Raw genomic sequence first — 22,532 nt, 5'->3', positions numbered from 1 at the left:
GTACCCAGCCAGAACACTTCTATCGTTGGCCCTCACCCCGGTGCTAAAGCACGCTGGCTACCTGTGCGGGGCAGGTTGCATGCCAGCCGCAGGGAGCTGGACCTAGGCTCCTGTCAGTAAGTAGAGGGTAGGGGAGCTGGAAGAGGAGGCGGGGACCACGGAGAGACTGCCGCTGGCCCTGCCCACTCCCCCAGACCCATGATGGCTGCCCCACCCAGCCCCATTCCCTGCCTGCACCCCAAGCCTCCCTGATCACTACCCCACCCGGCCCCATCCCCTGCCTGCCCCCTGAGTCCCCCCCATCGCTGCCCCACCCAGCCCCAGCATCCCTGCAATTAAAAAAAAAAAAAAAAAAAAAGGCCACACTCACTGGCAGTAGCAGCTGCCATCAGGGTCACTGGGGCCTGTGGCAGAGCCCCCCCATGCAGCACGGGGCCCAGGTGACAACCGCAGTGGTCCCAGATGCCTGACAGTGTGGGGAGTTACCTGGAGCCCTGCTAACGAACCCCTCCCACATCTGCCCAATGGGGTAGTGGAAGTATGGGTGCCAGGCAGCTGAGGCTGGGCCCCGCTGCCCCCTGCTGCACTGTGCTGCACAGGGGGGCTCTGCCACAAGGCCACACAGCCCCTGCTACTGCCGGTGAGTGCAAGGCTTTTTTTTTGTCTTTTCTTTTCTTTTCTTTTTTTGAAGTGCCAGGAGGCTGGAGCTGGGTGGGGCAGCCATTGGGGGTCCTGCAGGAGCTGGCATGGGATGGGGCCAGGCAGGGAAGCAATCTGGGGGGGGCTGGGGGAGCAAATGGGGGTGGGGCATGTGGGCCTGCAAGGGGGGTGGTAGCCCCTGTGGGGGCCAAATGGCCCCTGTTGGGGGGCTGCGGTCCCTGTGGGGGAGGCTGTGAACCCTGTGGGGGGTTGTGGCCCCTGTGAGGGGGCTAAAGCCCTGTGGGGGATTGTCTGTGAGCTGTGCAGGGGGCTGCACCCTGCAGGGGGCAGGGGACCCAACCCTCCTGAGCAGCGCCCCTGCTCAGTCCCTCCACAATCCACCCTTACCTACCCAAACACCCCACGGCCCCCCACATCCCTCCACAGCCACCCAGTTAGGGCCAAGACGACATGCTTTGACAGTTCAAAGCAGGCCACCACACTGGGAACATCTTCCAGGCAATAGCTGCCCAGATGGCTAGGCAGGGGCACACATGGTAGCAGTGCCGCACAAAGGCCAACTCTGCAGCCACAGCCCACTGGCAGCTGGCCCAGAGAAGCAGATGCCTCTACTCGCTGTGCAGTCCCTATCTGGGTCTGGCAGGTGGCAGCAGGTCACACCCAGGCAGCAGCCCCCGCTGCCAGACTGCTGCAGTGGGTAGAGGGTGCAGGGAACTCTCAGGGCTCTTTCAGCAGTTCAGCTGGCACAAGGGGTACTGTCCCCAGGTACCAACTGGCTGGGCCCCAGAAGCTCCTGAGAGTGAGTAGCCCTCAGCTGCTTGCTAGGGCAGCTTTTTGTACTGATGGGGCCAGGACAGGGCAGCTTTTTATACTGCTGAGCTGACCCCAGGTTCTAGCTCCCCCTGGCTGCGGATCTGGGAGGGTTATTTTGCCCCAAGTGTCACAATTTGCCCTATACCCAAGTGCATGTCTGGGCACATGCACTGAGGCAAAAAGCCCCGGCTCAAATTTGCACCGTTTCTATTTGAACTGCTGCAATCGCATGTGCTTGCATGTGTGGATGTGCCCATAAAGTTTTCTTCTAGGATTGTTACTTTACATGGTTTTATCTGAGCTGTTATTTTCATCTCTTCATAATAATTGCATGTACTGATTACCCTTCATAGTGACTAGCACTAAAGAATTGTATACTAGTTAAGTTTTTAATGTAGGATTTGCATAAGGATCTCTGCAGAATTCATCTGCATATGTGAGCCAGCACGGCTTATCTGTTTTCAAGCAGATATGAAACTAATCCCAGCGGTGACAGGCAACTGCTAAGCAAACTACTGTAGTTTTAATATTTCTTTACTTCATTATTAATGAAATACTTGTATAGATCACAAAGATTTAGTTATAGTGTAATTCTCAGATGAGAATCATAGTATAGAGATGTCTCTTCCAAGTATGTTTAAATCTCTTTGATAATGAAAATCTGTCTTCAGTCGTATATACTTTAAAGTTATGGTACACTTTGAGTAAGGTAGAGATAAGTATGAAATAATTCATTATGAAAACTAATTTCAACAAACCATATATTGGAAGCTGAATATATTAAAAATTCACTTAAGCATGGTAGTTTTTTTAACACCATTCAGATTCAAGCTGATAAATTTTTTAAAATGTGTTGAGAAATAGGACATTGAAGTAGGGCCACAAAGCTGTCATTCAATTTGAATAGTCCCATTATAAGAAGAATCAGTACTTTCTGTGCCCTTTCTATACCTGTTACTTATTAAAATGATGATATTCTTTAGCCTCACTTCAGTCTTTTTTGAGGAGATGTATTCAATTCATGCCATCAGCTCCTTACCAGGAGAACTGTATATTCATATTTAATTCCCTGTATAATTTAGAAAGAGTGATCTAATGGGCTAGACACTGAACTGGAACTGAGGAGGTCTGTATTCTGTTCTCTGCACTGTCACTAAACTGTGGTATGGACTTGGGCAAGTCTGATCACTTCACTGAGCCTCTCTTTCCTTTCCCACCCTATGTTTATACTATTTAGATTTTCAGTCTTTCAAGGCAGGAGCTGTCTCCTACTGGTGTAGAACACCTGATACAACGAGGCCCTCAACATGTTTCGGGCCTCCAGGGACTACTGCAATACAGTAATGTTACGTGAAAATTACTTACTGTAATTTTGTAATGTTATCTGAAAGACTGTGCAACCTCTAATACTGCACTTTGATGATCTTATCTATATGGATTATTGAGGCTAGCTAGCCAAATAATAGGGCAGTTGAGTCAAATTAGCCTTCTTTGGGAGACTATCTGATGGATTTCTTCTCTTTCTACATTCTCAGAAAAAAAAAGCATTTGTAAAGAGCACAGGAAACAATACAAGAAGGAACTGATCCTGTGACAGTATCTGTAATGAAGGTTCTCAGTTGTTGTAACCTAACCCACCCTTAGGAAATTTAAAGATTTGGAACCCAGTCCTTGGTTTGGACTGAAATTTGTACTTTCTCAGTTCCCTGGACTACCAGAAAGCATTTTGGCCTTTAGCCAAGTTAAAGCAGCCTTAGTTCATTATAATTTGTTCCAGCTGGTAATAACCACCAAAGCTGTAATATCAGCTGTGGATCAACAAAAGTGTTCTGGCCAGTGGCCACACCAGTCCCTTTCACTGTGCTTCACCCTCATGTTTAGGTTCTCCCTGAACAGCATGGGGTTCTTCCAGGTCAGTGCCATCTTGAGGCTTAAGATCTGGCTCTTTATTATTTTGGCTTTCATAGTTGTTTTATGTTCAGTCAACATTTACTGGTCTTTAAACTCTGTTTCAAACTTTCAGGGGTGAAAGAAAACCAAAAATTGATCTTTTCAGAACATGTGTTGCTGCTATTCCTCGATTGCTTCCTGATGGAATGTCAAAACTTGAGCTGATCGATTTACTGGCAAGGTAGGTTGTGTAAATGCTTAAAAGAATATCTGCAGGAATTGAATAAGACTGAGTTTCAGTCTGTGTAATTATTTCTTAGGCAGAATCACATATATAAGGTAAAATGATGTGTAATTGAAGCTTATGCCACAATAGATGTGAATAGCAGTATGTAAGATTGCATTCATACCTACAAACCTCTAATGCAGAAGTAAATGTCCTCTTTAGAAATGTTTTTTTACATTGTGGACTAGTACATTCACTCTTTCAGACAGCACTTTGAAAACAAACACCTTTTTGTAATGTGATGTGTATTTAATTCTTACTACAGTAAAAGCCACGTTATCTGGCACTGCATTAAATGGCATGCTCTATTAACCGGCATGCTGGTCAACACTGGTCAACACAGCAAAAGCAAAACTGGAAGTGGGACTTCCAGTTTCACCGAGTCCCACTTTGGGCCACGACCCGGGGCAAAGCAGCCTGTACGGGGCCCCCCTCCCTGTCCCCCAGCACACTGACACCAGGGGAGTGGCAGGAGGGGCAGCACAGTGCCTGTCCCCCGGCACACTGATGCACCAGATGCAGCGAGAGGGGTGTCTTTGCCTGACCAGGCAAAGATGTCTCTCAGGTAACCGGCATATTTGGTTATCCGGCACCCCCATCCCCCATGGGTGCCAGATAACAGAGCTTTTGCTGTACTTTTATGATAGCAGCATGCTACAAAAAGAGAAGATCTATATCTGGCATAATGAGACAACAAACAGTTAAAAATTCCAGATTGGGATTATATATTTTACACATCTGCCTAGCAAAACATAATGTGGCAGGCTTGGTGTGTTTGAACTTTATCTTCTTACTACTAGATCATAAATATTTTTAAATTAAAAAAAGCAAAAAACAGAGAGGTAGGGGGGTTTGAATCTGTCATACTCCGGAGCTAGGACCCTTCTGATCTGCATGAAAACAATGTCATTATCATGAAAGAGGTGGATTATGATTCAGAACCTACAAAATGGAAGTAGGCTCATGGATTTAATAGCAATGATATAGTAGGGGCACATAAAGATTCAGTTGTACAACACTTATGAAAAGCCATAATGATAGGTGAGAATTTTCAGCATAGAACACTCTGCTATTAAATCTCCATTCTGGTATCAAAGTACCACTGCTAAATGTTTTTAAAATATGTCTTTTAGACACCCTGTTAAAATGGAATTATTACTGAGTATATTGGGAAAGCAAATCTCAAGGACCCCAGTAATATGTTAGTATTATCAGATAACAGTGACAAAGCAATGTGGGCACCATCATGAGGTGTATTTAAACTGTGTACATAGACGTCAAGGTGGGGGATCATTTGCAGAAGTATTTGGTCTTGTCTGTTGCAGGGCTGAATCCCTGTGCTGACTTAAAACAGTCAGACAGTTGCTTACACCTATGGTGAATTGCAGACAGCTACAAGGGCCAAAAATACAGTTGAGAATAGGTGTGATGCTTGGATGTCCTTGTCATGTCTTCTGTTGCCAGACCATATTCCACTGCACCAACAGTTAAAATTGAGATAAGTGATGTAAGGACATCTATGTTGGTTCTCCTCCAGTGATGAATTGCCCGTATGTTAGGGTAATCCCCTCCAGGCTGGTATATGTTGAATTTCTCTGTATTGACTCCTATAGGTAAGAAGAATTATTCATGGTTTACATAGGCAGTCTCATCCAGCCTTTATTGGCCATAAATATGGTGCAGCAACAGAGGGCCTTATGGGTAGGATTGATAAAGTAGGAGGCAAATTCTTTTCATTGCTCTTCAGTGTTCTTAAGAGACATAGTAAACATCGGAATTAGAATTACTGTGGTCCACTGGACAAATAAGGGAATAGGAAGGAAACTGACTGAACACTGTCTCAGTTTCCTTGCATTTAGGCCTGCACTCTTGATTATCCTGTGATATCACATAAGCAATGCATTTACTCTTAATGTGCCCAGAATTTAAATGTTAATGATATTTCGTACCAGCCGTGTAGTACTAAAATTTAATTGTGGTTAAACAGTTTTGCAATACATACCTCAGACTTACAGTGTGCAGCTGTCTTTAACATTGCATCAGCACTGCATCCTGTTACACAATGCTGTAATTTACCTTGTTGTGTCATATTCCAACTACCCTCCAGTAACTTATATATGGGGGAAGTCACCTAACCAGTACAGGTTTCCCTTGATTTATGCAGGTTCTGTACGTGCGAATTTGCTCTTATGACAATTATATGTAAGGTAAATTCACTTTTATGCGATCAGTGTGGTGGAAGCCCGCTGCTTTGTGCAGTGCATTGTGGGAGTGATATGCACCAAAATATAGTCTCCTGTGTGGATTGTGCTCCTCACTCGTTGTTTGACGTGTTTCTGTAGTTGCTATCCCCATTATGATACTACCCTGTGCTTGTGTGTACTGTCTGCTGTTGGTGAGGACCAAAATTCTCTTGTAAAAGTGGTAAAAATGGGTCTGGAGGTCAGTACAGTCAAGGTCTTGGAACATATTCCTATCTGTTACATTGTAAAGTGGGTTTCTTTTATGCGAAGTTAAGTTATGCACCATTTTCCAGGAACACATGTACAGCATAAAGTGAGGGAAACCTGTACTAGAAGTGAGGAGAGTATTTCTGCTCTAAGTTCAATATGAGGGACAATGGCATTATCTTAGAGAGATACTTGAATGGATCTCCATCTTCCTCACATAGAGCTGCCTTTTCACCTTTATCAGTATTAACCATATGCACTGTAAAATAATTAGTTGTCTGAGCTCCATCTCAAATATGGCCTTTTTTCCTCATACAGCCACATGAGAGCAACAAGGGTGATGCTGTGGTGGGTGTCTGCTATAGACAACCAGACTAGAAGGATGAGGTGTATGAGGCTTTCTTCAAATAGTACTAGAAGTTTCCAGATCATAGACCCTGGTTCTCATGCGGGACTTCAATCACCTTGACAGCTGCTGAGAGAGCAATACAGCAGTGCACTGGCAATCCAGGAAGTTTTTGGAGAGTGCTGGGGACAACTTCCTGGTGCAAGTATTGGAGAGGCCAACGAGAAACCATGTTCTCCTCGACCGCCTGCTCACAAACGGAATAACTGGAGGCGGATATAGAAGTGGACGGCAACTTGGGCAGCAGCAACCAGGAAATGTGTGAGTTCAGGATCCTGAGGAAAGAAAGGAAGGAGAGCAGCAGAGTAAGGACCCTGGACATCAGAAAAGCAGACTTTGACTCACCCAGGGAGCTGACGGACACGCCCCTTGGGAGGCCAGTTTGAGGGGGAAACGAGTCTGGTTTTACTTTAAAGGAAAGCTGGTTTTACTTTAAAGAAACCTTATTGAGGACACAGGAAGCATGGCAGAAAACTAGCATGGCTTAGCAGGGACTCTTCAATGAACTAAAACACAAAAAGGAAGCTTACAAGAAGTGGAAACTTGGACAAATGACTAGGGAGGAGTATAAGAGTATTGCTCAGGCATGCAGGGATGAAATCAGAAAGGCCAAAGCACAACTGGAATTGCAGCTAGCAAGGGACATGAAGGGTAACAGGAAGGGTTTCTACAAGCATGTCAGCAATAAGAGGAAGATCAAGGAAAGAATGGGTCCCTCACTAAATGGAGAAAACAACCTGGTGGCAGATGATGTGGAAAAGGCTGAAGTACCCAATGCCTTTTTTATATCAGTCTTCACAGGCAAGGTCAGCTCCTAGGCTACTGCACCTGGCAGCACAGTTGGGGGAAGAGGTATGCAGCCAACAGTGGTGAGAAAACATGTTAGGGACTATTTAGAAAAGCTGAATGTGTACAAGTCCATGGGGTCAGATGAGATGCACCCGAGGGTGCTGAGGGAGTTGGCTAATGTAACTGCAGAGCCGCTGGCAGTTCCACTTGTGAGGATTGGGAGAGGTCCCAGATGACTGGAAAAGAGCAAATATAGCACCCATCTTTAAGAAAGGGAAGAAGGAGGATCCAGGGAACTGCAGACCAGTCAGCCTCACCTCAGTCCCTGGAAAAATCATGGAGCAGGTCTTCAAGGAATGCATTTCTAAGCACTTGGAGTAGAAGAAGGTGATTAGGAACAGTCAGCATGGATTCACCAAGGGCAAGTCAGGCCTGACCAACCTGATCGTCTTCAATCATGAGATGACTGGCTCTGTGGATGTGGGGAGACCAGTGGATGTGATGCTTTGACTTGAGCAAGGCTTTTAATACAGTCTCCCACAGCATTCTTAGTTTCATAGTTGGTAGGGTTGGAAGGGACCTGAGCAGATCATCAAGTCCGACCCCCTGCCATGGCAGGAAAGAATGCTGGGGTCAAATGACCCTGGCTAGGTGATTATCTAGCCTCCTTTTGAAGACCCCTAGGGTAGGAGCAAGCACCACTTCCCTTGAAAGCTGGTTCCAGATCCTAGCCTTCCTGACAGTGAAGTAGTGCTTCCTGATGTCTAGCCTGAACCTACTCTCAGTCAACTTGTGGCTGTTATTCCTAGTTACTCCTGGTAGTGCTTGGGGGAACAGGGACTCTCCCATTCCCCGCTGGTGCCTCCTGGTAAGTTTATAGATGGCCACCAGATCCCCTCTCAGCATTCTCTTGTGGCTCAGGTCCCGTAGCCTCTCCTTATAGGGCCTGCCCTGCTACCCCCTGATCATGCGAGTGGCCCTCCTCTAGACCCTCTCAATGCTGTCCACATCCGTCCTGAAGTGCGGTGCCCAGAACTGGATACAGTACTCCAACTGTGGCCTGACCAGTGTCGCATAGAGGGGGAGGATCACCTCCTTGGACCTGCTTGAGATGCATCTCTGGATGCATCACAAGGTGCGGTTAGCCTTACTGATCACATCCTCACATTGGCAGCCCATGTTCATTTTGGAATCAATAATGACACCAAGATCCTTTTCTGCCTCTGTGCTCACAAGAAGGGAGTTCCCCAGCTTGTAGGTATGCTGCTGGTTCTTTCTCCCTAGGTACAGTACCTTGCATTTGTCAGTATTGAATCCCACCCTGTTCTCACCACCCACCCCTATAACCTGTCTAGATCTAGTTGTAGCCTGTCCCTCCCTTCTAGCATGCCCACCTCTCCCCACATCTTAGTGTCATCTGTGAATTTGAACAAGGTGCTTTTCACCCCCTCGTCCAGGTCGCTGATGAAGATGTTAAACAGTGCAGGCCCGAGGACTGAGCCCTGGGGGACCCCACTGCCCACATCTCTCCAAGTCGAAAATGACCTGTCCACCACCACTCTCAGGGTGCGGCTCTCCAGCCAATTTGTAAGCAAATTTATGGGTTGGATGAATGGACTGTAAGGTGGATAGAAAACTGGCTGGATCATCAGGCTCAGAGGGTAGTAATCAGTGTCTCAATGTCTAGCTGGCAAATAGTAACAAGTGGGGTGCCCCAGGAGTCAGTTTTACATCCAGCTTTGTTCAATATCTTCAACAATGATCTGGAAGATTGGGTGGAGTGTACCAAGTTTGTAGATGATATCAGGCTAGGTGGATTTGTCGATAAGTTGGAGGGTAGGACTAGGATTCAGAGAGACCCCAGAAATTGGAGGATTGGACCAAAAGAAGTCTCATGAAGGACTAGTGCAAAGTCCTGCACTTAGGATGGAACAATCACGTGTACCAATACAGGCTGGGGACTAAATCGCTAAGCAGCAGCTCTGCAGAAAAGGACCTGGGGGTTACAATGGACAAGAAGCTGAATATAAGCCAACAGTGTGCTCTTGTTGCCCAGAAGACTAACAGCATACGGGGCTGCATTAGTAGGAACACTGCCAGCAGATCAAGGAAAATTATTATTCCCCTTTATTCAGCACTAGACAGGCCATATCTGGAGTACTGTGTGCAGTTTTGGCCTCCCCCCCCTCCACTACAGATAGGATGTAGACAAATTGGAGAGAGTCCAGCGGAAGGCAATGAAAATGATTAGGGGCCTGGGGCACATGACTTCTAAAAAGAGACTGAGGGAACTGGGCTTATTTAGTCTGGAGAAGAGAAGACTGAGGGGGGATTTCATCACAGCCTTCAACTACCTGAATGGGGTTTCCAAAGCGGATGGAGCTAGACTGTTCTCAGTGGTAGCAGATGATAGCAAGGAGCAATGGTCTCAAGCTGCAGCAAGGAAGTTTAGGTTAGATATTTGGAAAAACTTTCTCACTAGGACAGTAGTAAAGCACTGGAACAGGTTACCCAGAGAGGTGGTAGAATCTCCATCCTTGGAGGTTTTTAAGACCTGGCTAGACAAAACCTTGACTGGGATGATCTAGCTGGGGCTGGTCCTGCTTTAAGCAGGATGTTGGACTAGATGACCTCTTCAGGTCCCTTCCAACCCTAATTTTCTATGATTTGATCCCACATACATTGCAGAAGCTTAGGCTTTTCATTTCTGCAAATGCTTCACAATACTTATTACAATGTTAAATCCTTTAAATTTTGAATTCACTAAATTTTGTGACTAAAATTTTTCAATTAGCTGAATTTAGGATTACGGGGCTTCGATCACATCTAATGGTAATCCTTTTGAAATAAAGCAAGTTGAGTCCTCAAGCCCCTTTAATAGGGACTTGGTTGAGTTTGGATGTTTGGACAGAAAGCTGTTAACATTTCCTCCTTACTTGAGATGAAACAGCATCTTTGGGCTAATAGATTATTTTACTCACAGTTTGGTTTGAATTTTCATCCTAACAACAGATGTGTCTTTTGGCAGTTTCCAGAAAGAATCTGTAAATCAACAGCTAGGTTTTCTTCCAAGACAGCTGTATTCAAATTACTAGCAGTAAAGCAGATGCCAAGCTTACGCTCTGGCTTTTGACCCTTTGCTGCCCACTGAATATATTCATTACAAATTCCCAAGATAGGTTTTAAACTTAAGGGGCTGAAGTGCAAACAAATGAGCTTTTACTTGCACTGAATCTTGGATTTTTTTTTTATCAGGAAGAATTGTTAGAAACTAAAAGAGGTATTACCTCCAACATCTGGCATGTCTGCATATCTTCTTGACATCTCATGATTTTCCCTTTGGCAAAGAACTGCTTTACTAAGCCAAATTAATTACTGATAAAGTCTTATTCCTGAGAATTATGGAGAAATTCTCCACAAAGCCCACTTAGCTCAGCTGACTTATATCCATTGTACTGACTCTGCTAACATAATATTGCAGAATTTCTGTCTTAAGCTAAGTTTAACTTCCATTTCCTTTGATAAAATTTTCCAGTGCCTTTGTACAGTAACTTGGCCTTAGAGACAATTATAGTTTGTTTCTTGTTTTCAGTTACCACCATATTTCAGTGCCTAATAATTATTGCATGGATGAATTTAACATAATTTCAGTTTATAGCCTATTTTTATTATTTTTGGTGTCCAAAGGAGAAGAGAAAAAAATTGCCTTAATTAGGTGCAAGATAAATATAGTAATACCCAATTTGTATATGAATTCCTGTGGATCCTAAAGCACAACAATTTCTGTTGGTGAAGTTCTGTGATAGTCAACCTTTTCTTTGACAGAGTAAAGCAGTCTCTGATTTGATTGTGAAAAATTGTATTACAGCGATCTGGTTGGAGTAATTTAATTTCACTTTTTCAGACAGCAGGACAACTTCTGTTCTAAATTCCAGTTAATCGTATAATTCCAGACAAATAGAACTTGGTCCATTGCATTCTTTTAGCTTTTCCCTAGACTTTTCCCTTTTTATTACAGAGAAGTCGTATGAGGCAGTGTTCGAGTTCATGTGTTTAACTTCATGTAAAGATATACTCTCAATAATTTTTTTCTGTTCCTTGACTGAAATTTAATTTTAATTGTTATACAAGCCCTTGGGAGTTTTGTTTCATTTGTGTTTGTTTTTATATACCCAAGATAAAATAGAAAGCATGAGATGTATGTATTAACCTGAAACATTTTTGATTTTGCAAGCAAACAAGCCAACACTATTTTTGTTCTGGGAGATTGCAAAGATGCCATATTTAATCTTGCAGTATGTTTGTAAGTACAAAAATAAAATGTTCATATGACTACTCTGTACTAACATGGTAACTGTGACCAGAGTAAGCTTTTATTTTGAATCCACAGATATATTCAAGAACTGGTATAATAAGAATTATTATATTCACTTGGATGTGTTTCTATTAATATTAATTTACTTTGCTTATTATCACTATTGATGGGGCTTGTATTTTTTTATATTTTATTTTTACACAAAGGCTCTCTATCCATATGGACGATGAACTTCGACACATTGCACAAAATTCTCTTCAGGGTCTACTTGTTGACTTTGTTGACTGGCGGGAAGATGTACTCTTTGGATTTACTAATTTCCTGCTACGTGAAGTGAATGATATGCATCATACTCTCCTTGATACTTCCCTAAAATTGCTGCTACAGTTGCTTACACAGTGGAAGCTTGTAATACACACTCCAGGAAAAACCTCTGAACAAGCAAAAAACAGATCCTCAGAGGTATAAATGCACAAACAAAACTGCACTCCAGTTTTTGCTAATTTATGACACTAATTGTTGTGTTTTATGTATGCCTTATCTATCCAGATTGTAACTCCAGGGTTCACTGCTGTTAATTTTTTTTATAATTAGTTCTGTTGTCACCTGTGGACAGCTGTTACAGTTGACGTCATTGTGGGAGATGTTATTATGGGAGGAGATGTTACATGAGGGGAACAACATGGCAGAATGCATGTCAAACCAGAACAGACTTTCATAGATTCATAGATTGTAAGGCCAGAAGGGACCTTGAAAGATTATTGGGTCCAGCCCCCTGCACCAAGCAGGAAAGATAACCGGGAGTCAGGTGACCACAGCAAGGTGACTATCTAGACTCCTCTTGAAGATTTCCAGGGTAGGCGATTGCACCACCTGTGGAGGGAGCTTATTCCACAGTCTGGACACCCTGACTGTGAAGAAGTTTTTCCTAATGTTCAGCCTGAATCAATCTTCCAGGAGTTTGTGGTCATTACTCCTGGTTTTCCCCTCGGGTGCCCTGGTGAACTGTTGCTCACTGAACCCTTGATGTATTTCCCTAGTGTAGTGGTAAGCTGCTACCAGCTCTCCTCTCAGCCTTCTTTTCTTCAGGTTGAGTCAAGAAAAATACATTCTTGCTGAATATACAAAAATACATACAGGCTGCATCAAGAAAAATACTTCTTACAAAAAATACATAAAGTGAAGTATGAGAGTACATGGGACAGAGAGACTTCCCCAATACCTGAAACACATAATGCTAAAAAATAAAAAGAAAGTTTCTGTGATTCACTTCAAACTTTCTAAAATGTGACACCTTCATAAACTGAGCATCCATGTAAACTCTTCCAAAGTATTAGTCTATCACATAACTGTAGGTACAGATACTGTACTGTTAGCATGATCATAGGGGATAAACTGTTTTCTATTTAACTACTTTTGTAAGCTACAGTACAGTCCTACATATACAAAAATGTTATTGGACTTATATTGTTTCTCACAATGTACACATAACAAATTTACCCGTTTTATCTGAATTCCCATTTATCCAAATAATGTCCTATTCTCCCATTCAGTTGGATAAGTAAGATTTTATGACCAAGATTTTCAAATGTGATTTTGTATCAGCATTTTTGGTGCCCAACATGAAACACTTTTAAAGGGCCTAATTTTAGAGACAGTTGCTGCCCGTAGACATGCTGGTTTGCATTCCAATTAGAATATTTCAGAGCAGACTCAATTAACTGGTTCTGCTCTGTGTTCTAATTATACCAGCATCACCTCACCATCATGTGTATTAAGCCCCCCGCATTTTAAAATGGCCACGGGGCACTTTGAAACTCATTGAATAAGCTTTAGTTAAAATGCCCTTGCAGCCATTTTAAAACATGGAGGACTTAATACATATGATAGTGAGCCATTTTAATTAGAGCAGCTGTCAGGAAACTGCTTTAATTAAAATGGCCCTTCCTCACCCCTGAGCATGTGTATAGGCACCCAGTGTTTAACTCACTTTGAAAATCAAATGAACCAGAAACTGAACAATATGTTGCTTATCACGATTATTTCTGTGAATTTTCCTGTTTATGTTTCCTAAAAATCTGTCCAAATGTAAATGATGTAATCATTCTTTCCAATATGCATCTCACTGTATCATACTCTTTATTTTGCTCAAATGTCTCTGTATGAATATGGGGCATGTATTCCTATGAAATGTCAGAAGAAATTTGAAGTCTGGGGAAAAGACAATTCTTTTCAAGATCAATAAACAACACAAAAATAGAATGACAAATAGTTTTAGATACTAAATAAGCAATTTCACGTCCCCTTCTCCACACTAGCACCACAGTTAGATTTTAGAACTATTATTGTAGATTGTGCTGCATATAGTAATCCCTTTTCTGCCTTCATGAGGAAGGGATCTTTGATCAGGCAGGTTGATGGGAGTAGTGTGCCTGAAGCGCCAGCCCCACCTGCTTGGCTTCTCTTCTGCCTAGTATAAACAAGGGGACCTTGTTTGAGCAAAGGCAGCTGAGGCTGGGGAGAATGGAACAGATCTTCCATTCCCTTAGCCACCTCTTTGGCCAATTCAAACAACAATGAAAAAGCTGATTGTTTCTCATATCTCCTCTCTCTGCATACGTAAACATTTGTAGACATACAGCAGCTTTCTTCCAAATGAAAGCTGCCCTATCTGCCTAGCCCTCCAGGTGCTTTAGTTGTCAGATCCGGGTTTCCAGGCATGCTTGCCTTGACCCAACTATATTTTGGGGCGCGGAAGATTTTTTTCCTCTGGGCAAACACAGTGTGAATTAAGTAACCTGGGAAGTAGGTAGGTTGGGAGAATTAAGAAAAGCAGTCGTATTTTTAAATAAATGAAAATGTTTAAAATGCTGTTGCTTTATAATGTTAGCATTCAGTGCAGTTAAGGGGATTCAGAGGGTCTCTTCCTAGGATTCAGTGAAGACTCAAGAAGGACAGGCGGACCTTTTAACCAGGGCCAAAAATGAATGTTAAGCCTTTGCAGACTAAGTACTTGCCATACATTTTTATCCTCCTTTTCAGGGAGAAGATGGAACAGTTTAGGAGTGGGTTGAATCAAGCAGAAATTAAGTGGGGAATTAAGGGGGTTGCTAAAAGAGCCAGTCCTAATTCCTTTTTGTATGGCATGAGGTCATTTAACCCTGTACTGGATCCAATTAATACCTGGTAATTTGACGGGTGTAGGTCAGTGTCGCTCTTCTTCCCCCTGGCTAACATTAACATAAATAGTTGTGGCCTGTCTTTTTTCATTCACGTGTGTCCTGATCAAACTGGATATTTTTCAGTAACTTCTTTTGCACTCAGCCTCATCCTCATTATTTTCCTCTCATTGTTTTACAGTTGATACCAAATGGATCCAGCCATAGAATACAGTCTGAAAGAAGTCCTTACTCCAATGTACTGCATGCTGTCGAAGGGTTTGCACTCGTCTTACTTTGTAGTTTCCAGGTTGCTACACGTAAACTAGCAGTTTTGATTCTCCGAGAAATCCGGGCTTTATTTCTTGCACTTGGCCAGGCAGAGGTATGGTTTTCCTGTTCTGTAAAAAAGATTTTCCAGAGATAATGCTCTAAACTAAAATTACCAAGGTTTTATCTTAATGTAAAAAATGCAGTGGGTCATGTTGTATAAATAAAACCATTTGGCCTTTTGGGAATTTGTCATTTTCATTTGTCTGAGCACTGCAGAACTTGGGAATTTAGTAGATGATGAATACAAACAACAATTATATTATGTAAGATGTGGACATTTTTGTGGTGGTATATCCAATGGTCTTTTAAGGGTTTTTTCATTGTGATACAAGGTACATGTAAAAGTTATAGTGTAAAATCATGCCTTTAGCATGGCAAATTATTCTGACAGAGAGGTAATTAGCCATGTTCCTGTGAAATCAGGCAAAAGGCAGGGTGGAGTTGCATCTTACAGGCGTACTCAGAGATATATAAAATAAACTTTCATAAGCAGAGGGCTTACTCCATCAGATTCTGGCATCATCACCATTTACTACTAAAGAAAATGAAATTCACTACTACAATATGTCATTCCATACAAGAAATAGTAGTACAAGAAACATTTAACTTTATCCACATAACATTTTCCTTGTATAGTAAAGAAATCAAAATCCTTTTTTTTTTTGTTTGTGGATACAAAATAAGAGAAAGTCATGTTGTGTGCTGGCGGCCTCAACGCAGTAAGCCATCTAAATGCCTGAGAACACAAATATGTGTGTTCATAGCAAAGGAATGCTTTAATAAACAGTAAGTTAGTTTTTTGGTCCTTTGATAACAGATGTGGCAAGTCGTATGGGATTTTCAGATCCACACTTCCGTTCAGTAAACAGTGCACTAAGGTAGCTAATTAACTTATTTTCGCACCACAGGCTGGGCTTGACCGTGACAGTAAAAGGAATACAAAAAAAAGCCAGGGAAAATATATCAATTAAGACAACTTGTATATTTATGGGATTGTTTTAGCAGTGCTAAATCTTAACATGATTTGTGTAGAGTTCTCTGTCATGAAAGAAGAGAGATGAATCAATTAGCTAAAGAAAATTATTGACTAGTATTATCTTCATTTATACAGGATGATGACAGACCTATGATTGATGTCATGGATCAATTAAGTTCTTCTATTCTTGAAAGTTTTATTCATGTGGTAGTTTCAGATTCAGTAAGTACCTATTTATTATTACTGGCTGCTAATGGTTTGCAAGGTATAAGTGCTGAACAAATACATGCGATATATTCTGAGAAAGCTATTGGAAATGCAAACAAAACCCCTGGGCCACTTCTTAGAGATAAAGAGAAGACATGATTGTCTTAAAACTATAGTTATGCTCAAAACATTTTAATACTTCAGGTTATGCATTTGTATGTGTTTTGCCTCTGTGTATGTATAGTCACTACTGAAATGATAATTGTTAGTTTAATGATAATTTCTGTAATAATAGTTCAGTTTGTCACCAGTTATAAGATGGAATTTCGGCTATAAACGGGCTTTGCTTTTTCCTAGGAAAAAACATTTTCTCTCAGGACAAAGTATGATCATTCAAACTTTCATATCTGTTGTCCTGCGACAAATTCTAAAATGGTTCACAAGAGAAGAAGTGCTAACAGTTTGTCCCAGGACATCACAAAGTTGTCTTAGGATTACGTTATTGAAGAGACAGTGCATTCAGCTGCTCACTAAACCCTGATTGGAAGGGCAGTGTGTGTGTATGCCAATTCCAGTACTTTTCTGTTCCAGGGCAAACACAGGCACAACTGGTCCCAAGACAAATGCAGTGCCTGTTCCTAGCCTTAGAGGCAAATACTCAGGCAGTGTAAATTGTCATTGGCCCTTTCAAATCAATGGAGTTCTGACACCTTAAACCAGCCAGCAGTCTGCCTCTCACTGTCTGTCTGCCTTTAGCAGATGTCAGCAATAGCGCTACCTTTTTTTATCCTAGCAGCCACAATCAACTATGTACCGGGATACAGTAGCAACTTGTATATGCCAAGTTCTGTCAACAGATGAAGGAAGGAACAGCATCTTCCCTACAGTGCTTATAAAGTAGAAGGACAGATATAGGAAAGGACAGGATACAATAAGCACCAAAGTGCTTGGAATTATGATTGGCACAAACTATCTGAGCCTGGGTGCGGGTGTTTTATTTAAGCGTAAAATTTTCAAAATCACTTGGATGGATAAGCACAGAAATCCCAAAATTAAAAATTCTTATTTCCTAGAATCATAGAAATCATAGAAAGTTAGGGTTGGAAGGGACCTCAGGAAGTCAGCTAGTCTAAGCCCCTGCTCAAAGCAGGACCAGCCCCAACTAGATCATCTCAGCCAAAGCTTTGTCTCAGCCAAAGCCAGCTCTTAAAAACCTCCAAGGATAGAGATTCCACCAACTCTCTGGGTAACCTGTTCCAGTGTTTTACTACCCTCCTAGTGAAAAAAATCTTCCTAATATCTAAAGTAAACTTCCCTTGCTGCAACTTGAGATCGTTGCTCCTTGTTCTGTCATCTGCCACCACTGAAAACAGCCTAGCTCCATCCTCTTTCAAACCCCCTTTCAGGTAGTTGAAGGCTGCTATTAAATCTCCTCTCAGGCTTCTCTTCTCTAGACTCAATAAGTGTACACACATATTCTATTGTGCACTCTGGGATGTGAAACTAATATTTTTGGAATAATGGTGTCCATTGATGGCCTCCATGCCCTCTTGTGCTCCATAGTGGGGGGCATAAAGGGTGGGCTAGCACAGTTGTTTCTCCAGTTGTTTTTTACTGGTCATAACTGTAAGGCAGTCCCTTCAAGGTCCGTGTCTCTAGGCACCATGCAGTTTGCTTTTTCTGGTATGGCTAGTCCTAATTTATAGTTATTGCTGTCAAAAATAGTAGTGATCAAAGATCCTCCTGAGTTATATGACTCATGGGGCTATGATGGTTAAGGTATGCCAGTTTCCACTGCTAGTATCACTTCTGACTACCTTTGGTTCCCCAACCTGAATGAGATGGGTCACTAGAGTTGGCAGGGCAGGTAACAATGAGACAGTATTGGTCAGCATGATAGACAGTAGTCAGGAAATAGTAGTAGCCCATTATTTTGTTGACTTTTCAGCAATGAAGAGTTTTAAGGAAGGAATTGAAGGAAGATAAGAGTTGCAGGAAGATGAGAAAGCTATGTGGAGATAGCCTTCTGAGGAGTTCCTCCCAAGCATGAAGTGCAGCTGGGGAGAAAGTACAGACGTGCTGGTCAGAAAATATCACAAGTGGGTGATGAAGGCTGGCACTGTGGTTTAGGCGTCAGTCTCTCAGTAGCAAACAAGAAATGCTAGGTCAGTTGGTAATAGGGTGTGAGGACTTTGAAAATAAGGACAACAACTGGAATCCACACACATGGAAATAAATAATTATCACTGTGATTTTGAAATTTCTCTCTCCACAGACAGCAATACCATTAACACACAACGTGGATCTGCAGTGGCTGGTAGAGTGGAATGCAGTCCTAGTAAACAGCCATTATGACGTGAAAAGCCCTTCCCATGTTTGGATATTTGCACAGTCCGTGAAAGATCCGTGGGTTCTCTGTCTCTTCAGTTTTCTTAGACAAGAGAATTTACCAAAACATTGTCCTACAGCTCTCAGCTATGCTTGGCCATATGCTTTTACTCGGCTACAGCTGATAATGCCTCTTGTGGATCCAAAGTAAGTGCTACGCTGTACATAAGCTTCGCTTTTAAAGGCTTGGGTTGTAATAGAAGTTCTGTAGCCCAATTTTAAGATAAGTTTCTCATTACAGCAAATTGGTTATCAGAATTTTTAGTAGTGGGTTTGATTATTGTAGCTTTCAACTGTAGCGATACTTATTCTTACCAGCTGCATTGATTTTTCTACCATATAATATCAAATAGTAAAACTGAGGTTACACAGCATTCATTGCTTTTTTTAATTATATAGAAGCCCTATAATTCCAATATAAAACAGCAATTTTTAAAAAAATTTATTACGGATTTTATCAACCTTTTTTAATTTCAGTATCCCTATAAATGCAAAAAAAACAAGCACGGCTAGCAGTGGAGACAACTATGTAACTCTGTGGAGAAACTATCTTATACTCTGTTTTGGAGTGGCAAAACCCAGTATTATGAGCCCTGGACACTTGCGTGCCTCAACTCCAGAGATCATGGCTACCACTCCAGATGGTACAGTGAACTACGATAATAAGGTAACATGACATGCTTGAGAAGAAGTATTCTGTAATTATTTAAAATAAGTTTTAAACAGCATTTGCATGTGAAATTCAATAGTAGTGATAAAAGTATTCCAGCTAGAAGAATATTTTGATATATATGACTTTTTTAAAGGATTATTATTAATTACTGAAAACTTTCAACTTCATAGCATAGTGTGCATCATTAAACATTTGGCAATTGCAGTGGAATTTGCACCACTTTACTGTTTTATATTGGTAGTTTACATTTGAAATGGTCTATATTCAGTACAGAAATTCTATGCTTAATGTGCACTTCCTCTGGTAAGGGACTGCTATAACACATACATAACTAATAAGGCATGATGGACAGTGCATTTCTGTGACTTAATTTCATGTCTAGAATGGGAATCTGGAATCTAAAGCCAAGAGGGGTAGCAGCTTAAGAAATTCAGTCATTTCCATTGAATAGAGTGTTTTGCTGGAGTTAGAAATTCAGTGAATTACATGAATATCCAAAAATAAAGAAAACCTTTTGGCTGATGGGGATATGATGTGACAGACATCCAGTCAGAATGCTACATAGCAGCATACTTATACATAACTGCTACCTAGCCACAGATAGGTATAAGGATAATATACAACAGAAGTGTAACTAGCTATTTTGGCACCCTGGGCAGAGATGCCAAAGAGGGGCAGTGGGGGTTGCCAAGCTGCTGCTGCCACTACCCAGGCTCCCCACACTCTAGCTACTGTTGCTGCCACATGAGTTCTTTGCACACACAGTCTGTTGCTGCCACTATACACTGGGAGATGCCATGCTGACACTCCCTCTAAATGATCACTCAGGGATGGTACCCCCTTACCCCACCCTGTTTACAGTACTGATATACAAATGCCCTTTTTCTCTTAAATTATTACCAGGAAGGGAGCAGTGAAACACTCATTAATGCTTTGGTAGCTGCACTTATTGTTTTCAGTATGGGTAATGCTAACTGTAAATTCTAGTGATATCTTAATGTATTTTAGGCTATTGGAACCCCATCTGTTGGTGTCCTGTTAAAGCAGCTAGTGCCTTTAATGAGACTTGAAAGCATAGAAATCACAGAATCACTTGTATTGGGATTTGGAAGAACAAATTCTCTTGTTTTCAGGTACTGCCCAGGTTTCTATAAAATCTTGGCTACTTGCCTTTCTTTCAAATGCTTTACTTTTAATATAAAATTATTTGGGGTTTTTATTATTATTTCAAAATATGACTGTTTATATAGTAAGTATGATGCTGATTCTTGTTGGAGGGAGAGAGACCAGTAAAGAAAAAAGAAGCACTGAGTTAGTAGTATATGTTTGGGATATGGGTATTGACTGGCAGTTCTGGGTGAATGGCAGTTAAAGCTTTTTCCAGTAAGTGAGTATTTCATAAAGACTAAGAAGTTTTCCAATTTACCTGTGCTACATTTAATCTAAACTACCATTATGTTAGCACTTTCTTCCACTTCCATGGGTACAGCAAGTGCTGCCCAACTGTAGTTTCAGACAGGGGCAAAATGGAAGCCCTTGTCAGAGCCCTTCCTAAGATGTGCTCCAGCGATTGGACATCAGGTTGCAGCAAGGGAAGTTTAGATTAGATACTAGGAAAAAACCTTTCTCATTAGGAGGGCAATAAGGCACTGGAACAGGTTTCCCAGAAAGGTTGTGGAATCTCCATCCTTGGAGGTTTTTAAGAGACAGCTAGACAAAGCCTTGACTGGGATGATCTAGTTGGGGATGGACCTGCTTTGAGCTGGGGATTGGACTAGATGACCTCCTGAATTCACTTCGAACTCTAATTTTCTAGGATTCTATGATTTTATATGTGCCCAAAGAAGTAGATGACAATGAACCTACTCCACAATGTCATAACAGCCTTATAAAGAGACTTAGTATAATACTCTTTCTCCCTTACAGGGAAAATTAAATTTATGAAAAAAGCTTAATTACGAAGAACTGTATTTACACATTTATTTGCTTATTTTTATTTAGGGAATTAGTAGAAGAACTTCATCCACTAATGAAAGAAGCCCTAGAAAGAAGACCAGAGGTTAGTGGAAGTAATGTGTACTTGCTGAAATAACAACATGAATTTAATGGTTGTAAATATAATTCTTTGACAATACATGCTTTGACATACAGGAATACATGCTATTGGCTATAAGAGAGTCCAACTGGACTTTTTAATAAAAAAAAAATCTTAAATAACTGTATAACAGCTATTTTAAGCAATATTCAAAACTGAATTTATTCTATAATTCAATAATTGTGTAAATATACAGTATATAAACTTTTTGGAAAAAATACAAGTTAAATACATGGAAGCTTTTCATTGTGAACTAGGAAATCCACTTACAATGATAATAAAAAAGAATCTTGTAACACAATTGGGCCACAGCCATGTTTCACAACAGTATTTAAATATGTTTTGTATGTATTGCATAAATAGGACTTTACCAAGGATAGTAGGTTGTCTTAAAGCCACATTGACTCGGTGATATTACATCAGTGTAGTTAGTTCACTCTCAATGTACCAATTTAACTGTAGCAAACCAGAATCTGTCTCCACCTTCTTGTTATGGTACTTCCCTTTTTAACCATTTCATGCACATAGCTCTATAGGCATGTGTACACTACACAGAGTAGCTCAGGTACCAGATACAATATAGCTGCACTATCATAGTTATTATTCAGGAAGGCTAATTTCTCTTGATTATTTGCTAGAAGAAAGGTTTGCTTTTTGAGACCTAAGGCAGAGGTGTAAATGGGTGCTTGAGGGCCCTGGCCAAGCAGCCACTCACAGGGTAGTGTCAGTGGTTGCACTGACACTCACATGGCAGTAACAAAGCCAGCAATACAACTGCTGCTCTTTTTGTGTCCTGCCCTCCCCACCAGGACCAGTGCCTGAGGCTGGTGTTTCTGTTGCCCCCCTTTGGTATACTGCTCAACTGAGGTGCGAAGTAAATTGCTTTGAAAACAGACTTGATGTAGGTACAAGATGCTTAAAACATATTTTAATGTATTTATTTGACTCCAAGAAAACCCTGAATTTAAGAACACCCTCCAATAATTAGATTGTATACGTGGAAAAATTTGTATGCTATAATTTTCCATGTAAAGAATCTGATTATTTGAGGGTTGTCTTAAATTTGTCCCCTGAACTGCTGCAGCAGGAAAAG

The 22,532-nt window shown here is 41.5% G+C and overlaps 1 protein-coding gene across 8 annotated transcripts in view; it reads left to right on the top strand.

The window, feature by feature from the left end:
* The window catches only part of FRY (FRY microtubule binding protein), a 468,020-nt gene that overhangs the window by 296,762 nt on the left and 148,726 nt on the right, over positions 1 to 22,532 (top strand). For all 8 annotated transcript variants that reach the window (XM_059717956.1, XM_019498273.2, XM_019498271.2 and 5 more), the window contains 8 exons: positions 3,497 to 3,604; positions 11,816 to 12,071; positions 14,970 to 15,152; positions 16,212 to 16,298; positions 18,559 to 18,818; positions 19,149 to 19,338; positions 20,353 to 20,477; positions 21,346 to 21,403. In XM_059717956.1, coding sequence (XP_059573939.1) covers positions 3,497 to 3,604; positions 11,816 to 12,071; positions 14,970 to 15,152; positions 16,212 to 16,298; positions 18,559 to 18,818; positions 19,149 to 19,338; positions 20,353 to 20,477; positions 21,346 to 21,403 — 1,267 coding nt within the window. The remainder of the gene's footprint in view (positions 1 to 3,496; positions 3,605 to 11,815; positions 12,072 to 14,969; positions 15,153 to 16,211; positions 16,299 to 18,558; positions 18,819 to 19,148; positions 19,339 to 20,352; positions 20,478 to 21,345; positions 21,404 to 22,532) is intronic.

Source organism: Alligator mississippiensis, chromosome 1 (genome assembly GCF_030867095.1).
Source record: "Alligator mississippiensis isolate rAllMis1 chromosome 1, rAllMis1, whole genome shotgun sequence".
NCBI classification, from domain to species: domain Eukaryota; kingdom Metazoa; phylum Chordata; order Crocodylia; family Alligatoridae; genus Alligator; species Alligator mississippiensis.
The sequence above is the reverse complement of the archived record's forward strand: the minus strand, read 5'-3'. Positions and strand labels throughout refer to the sequence as shown.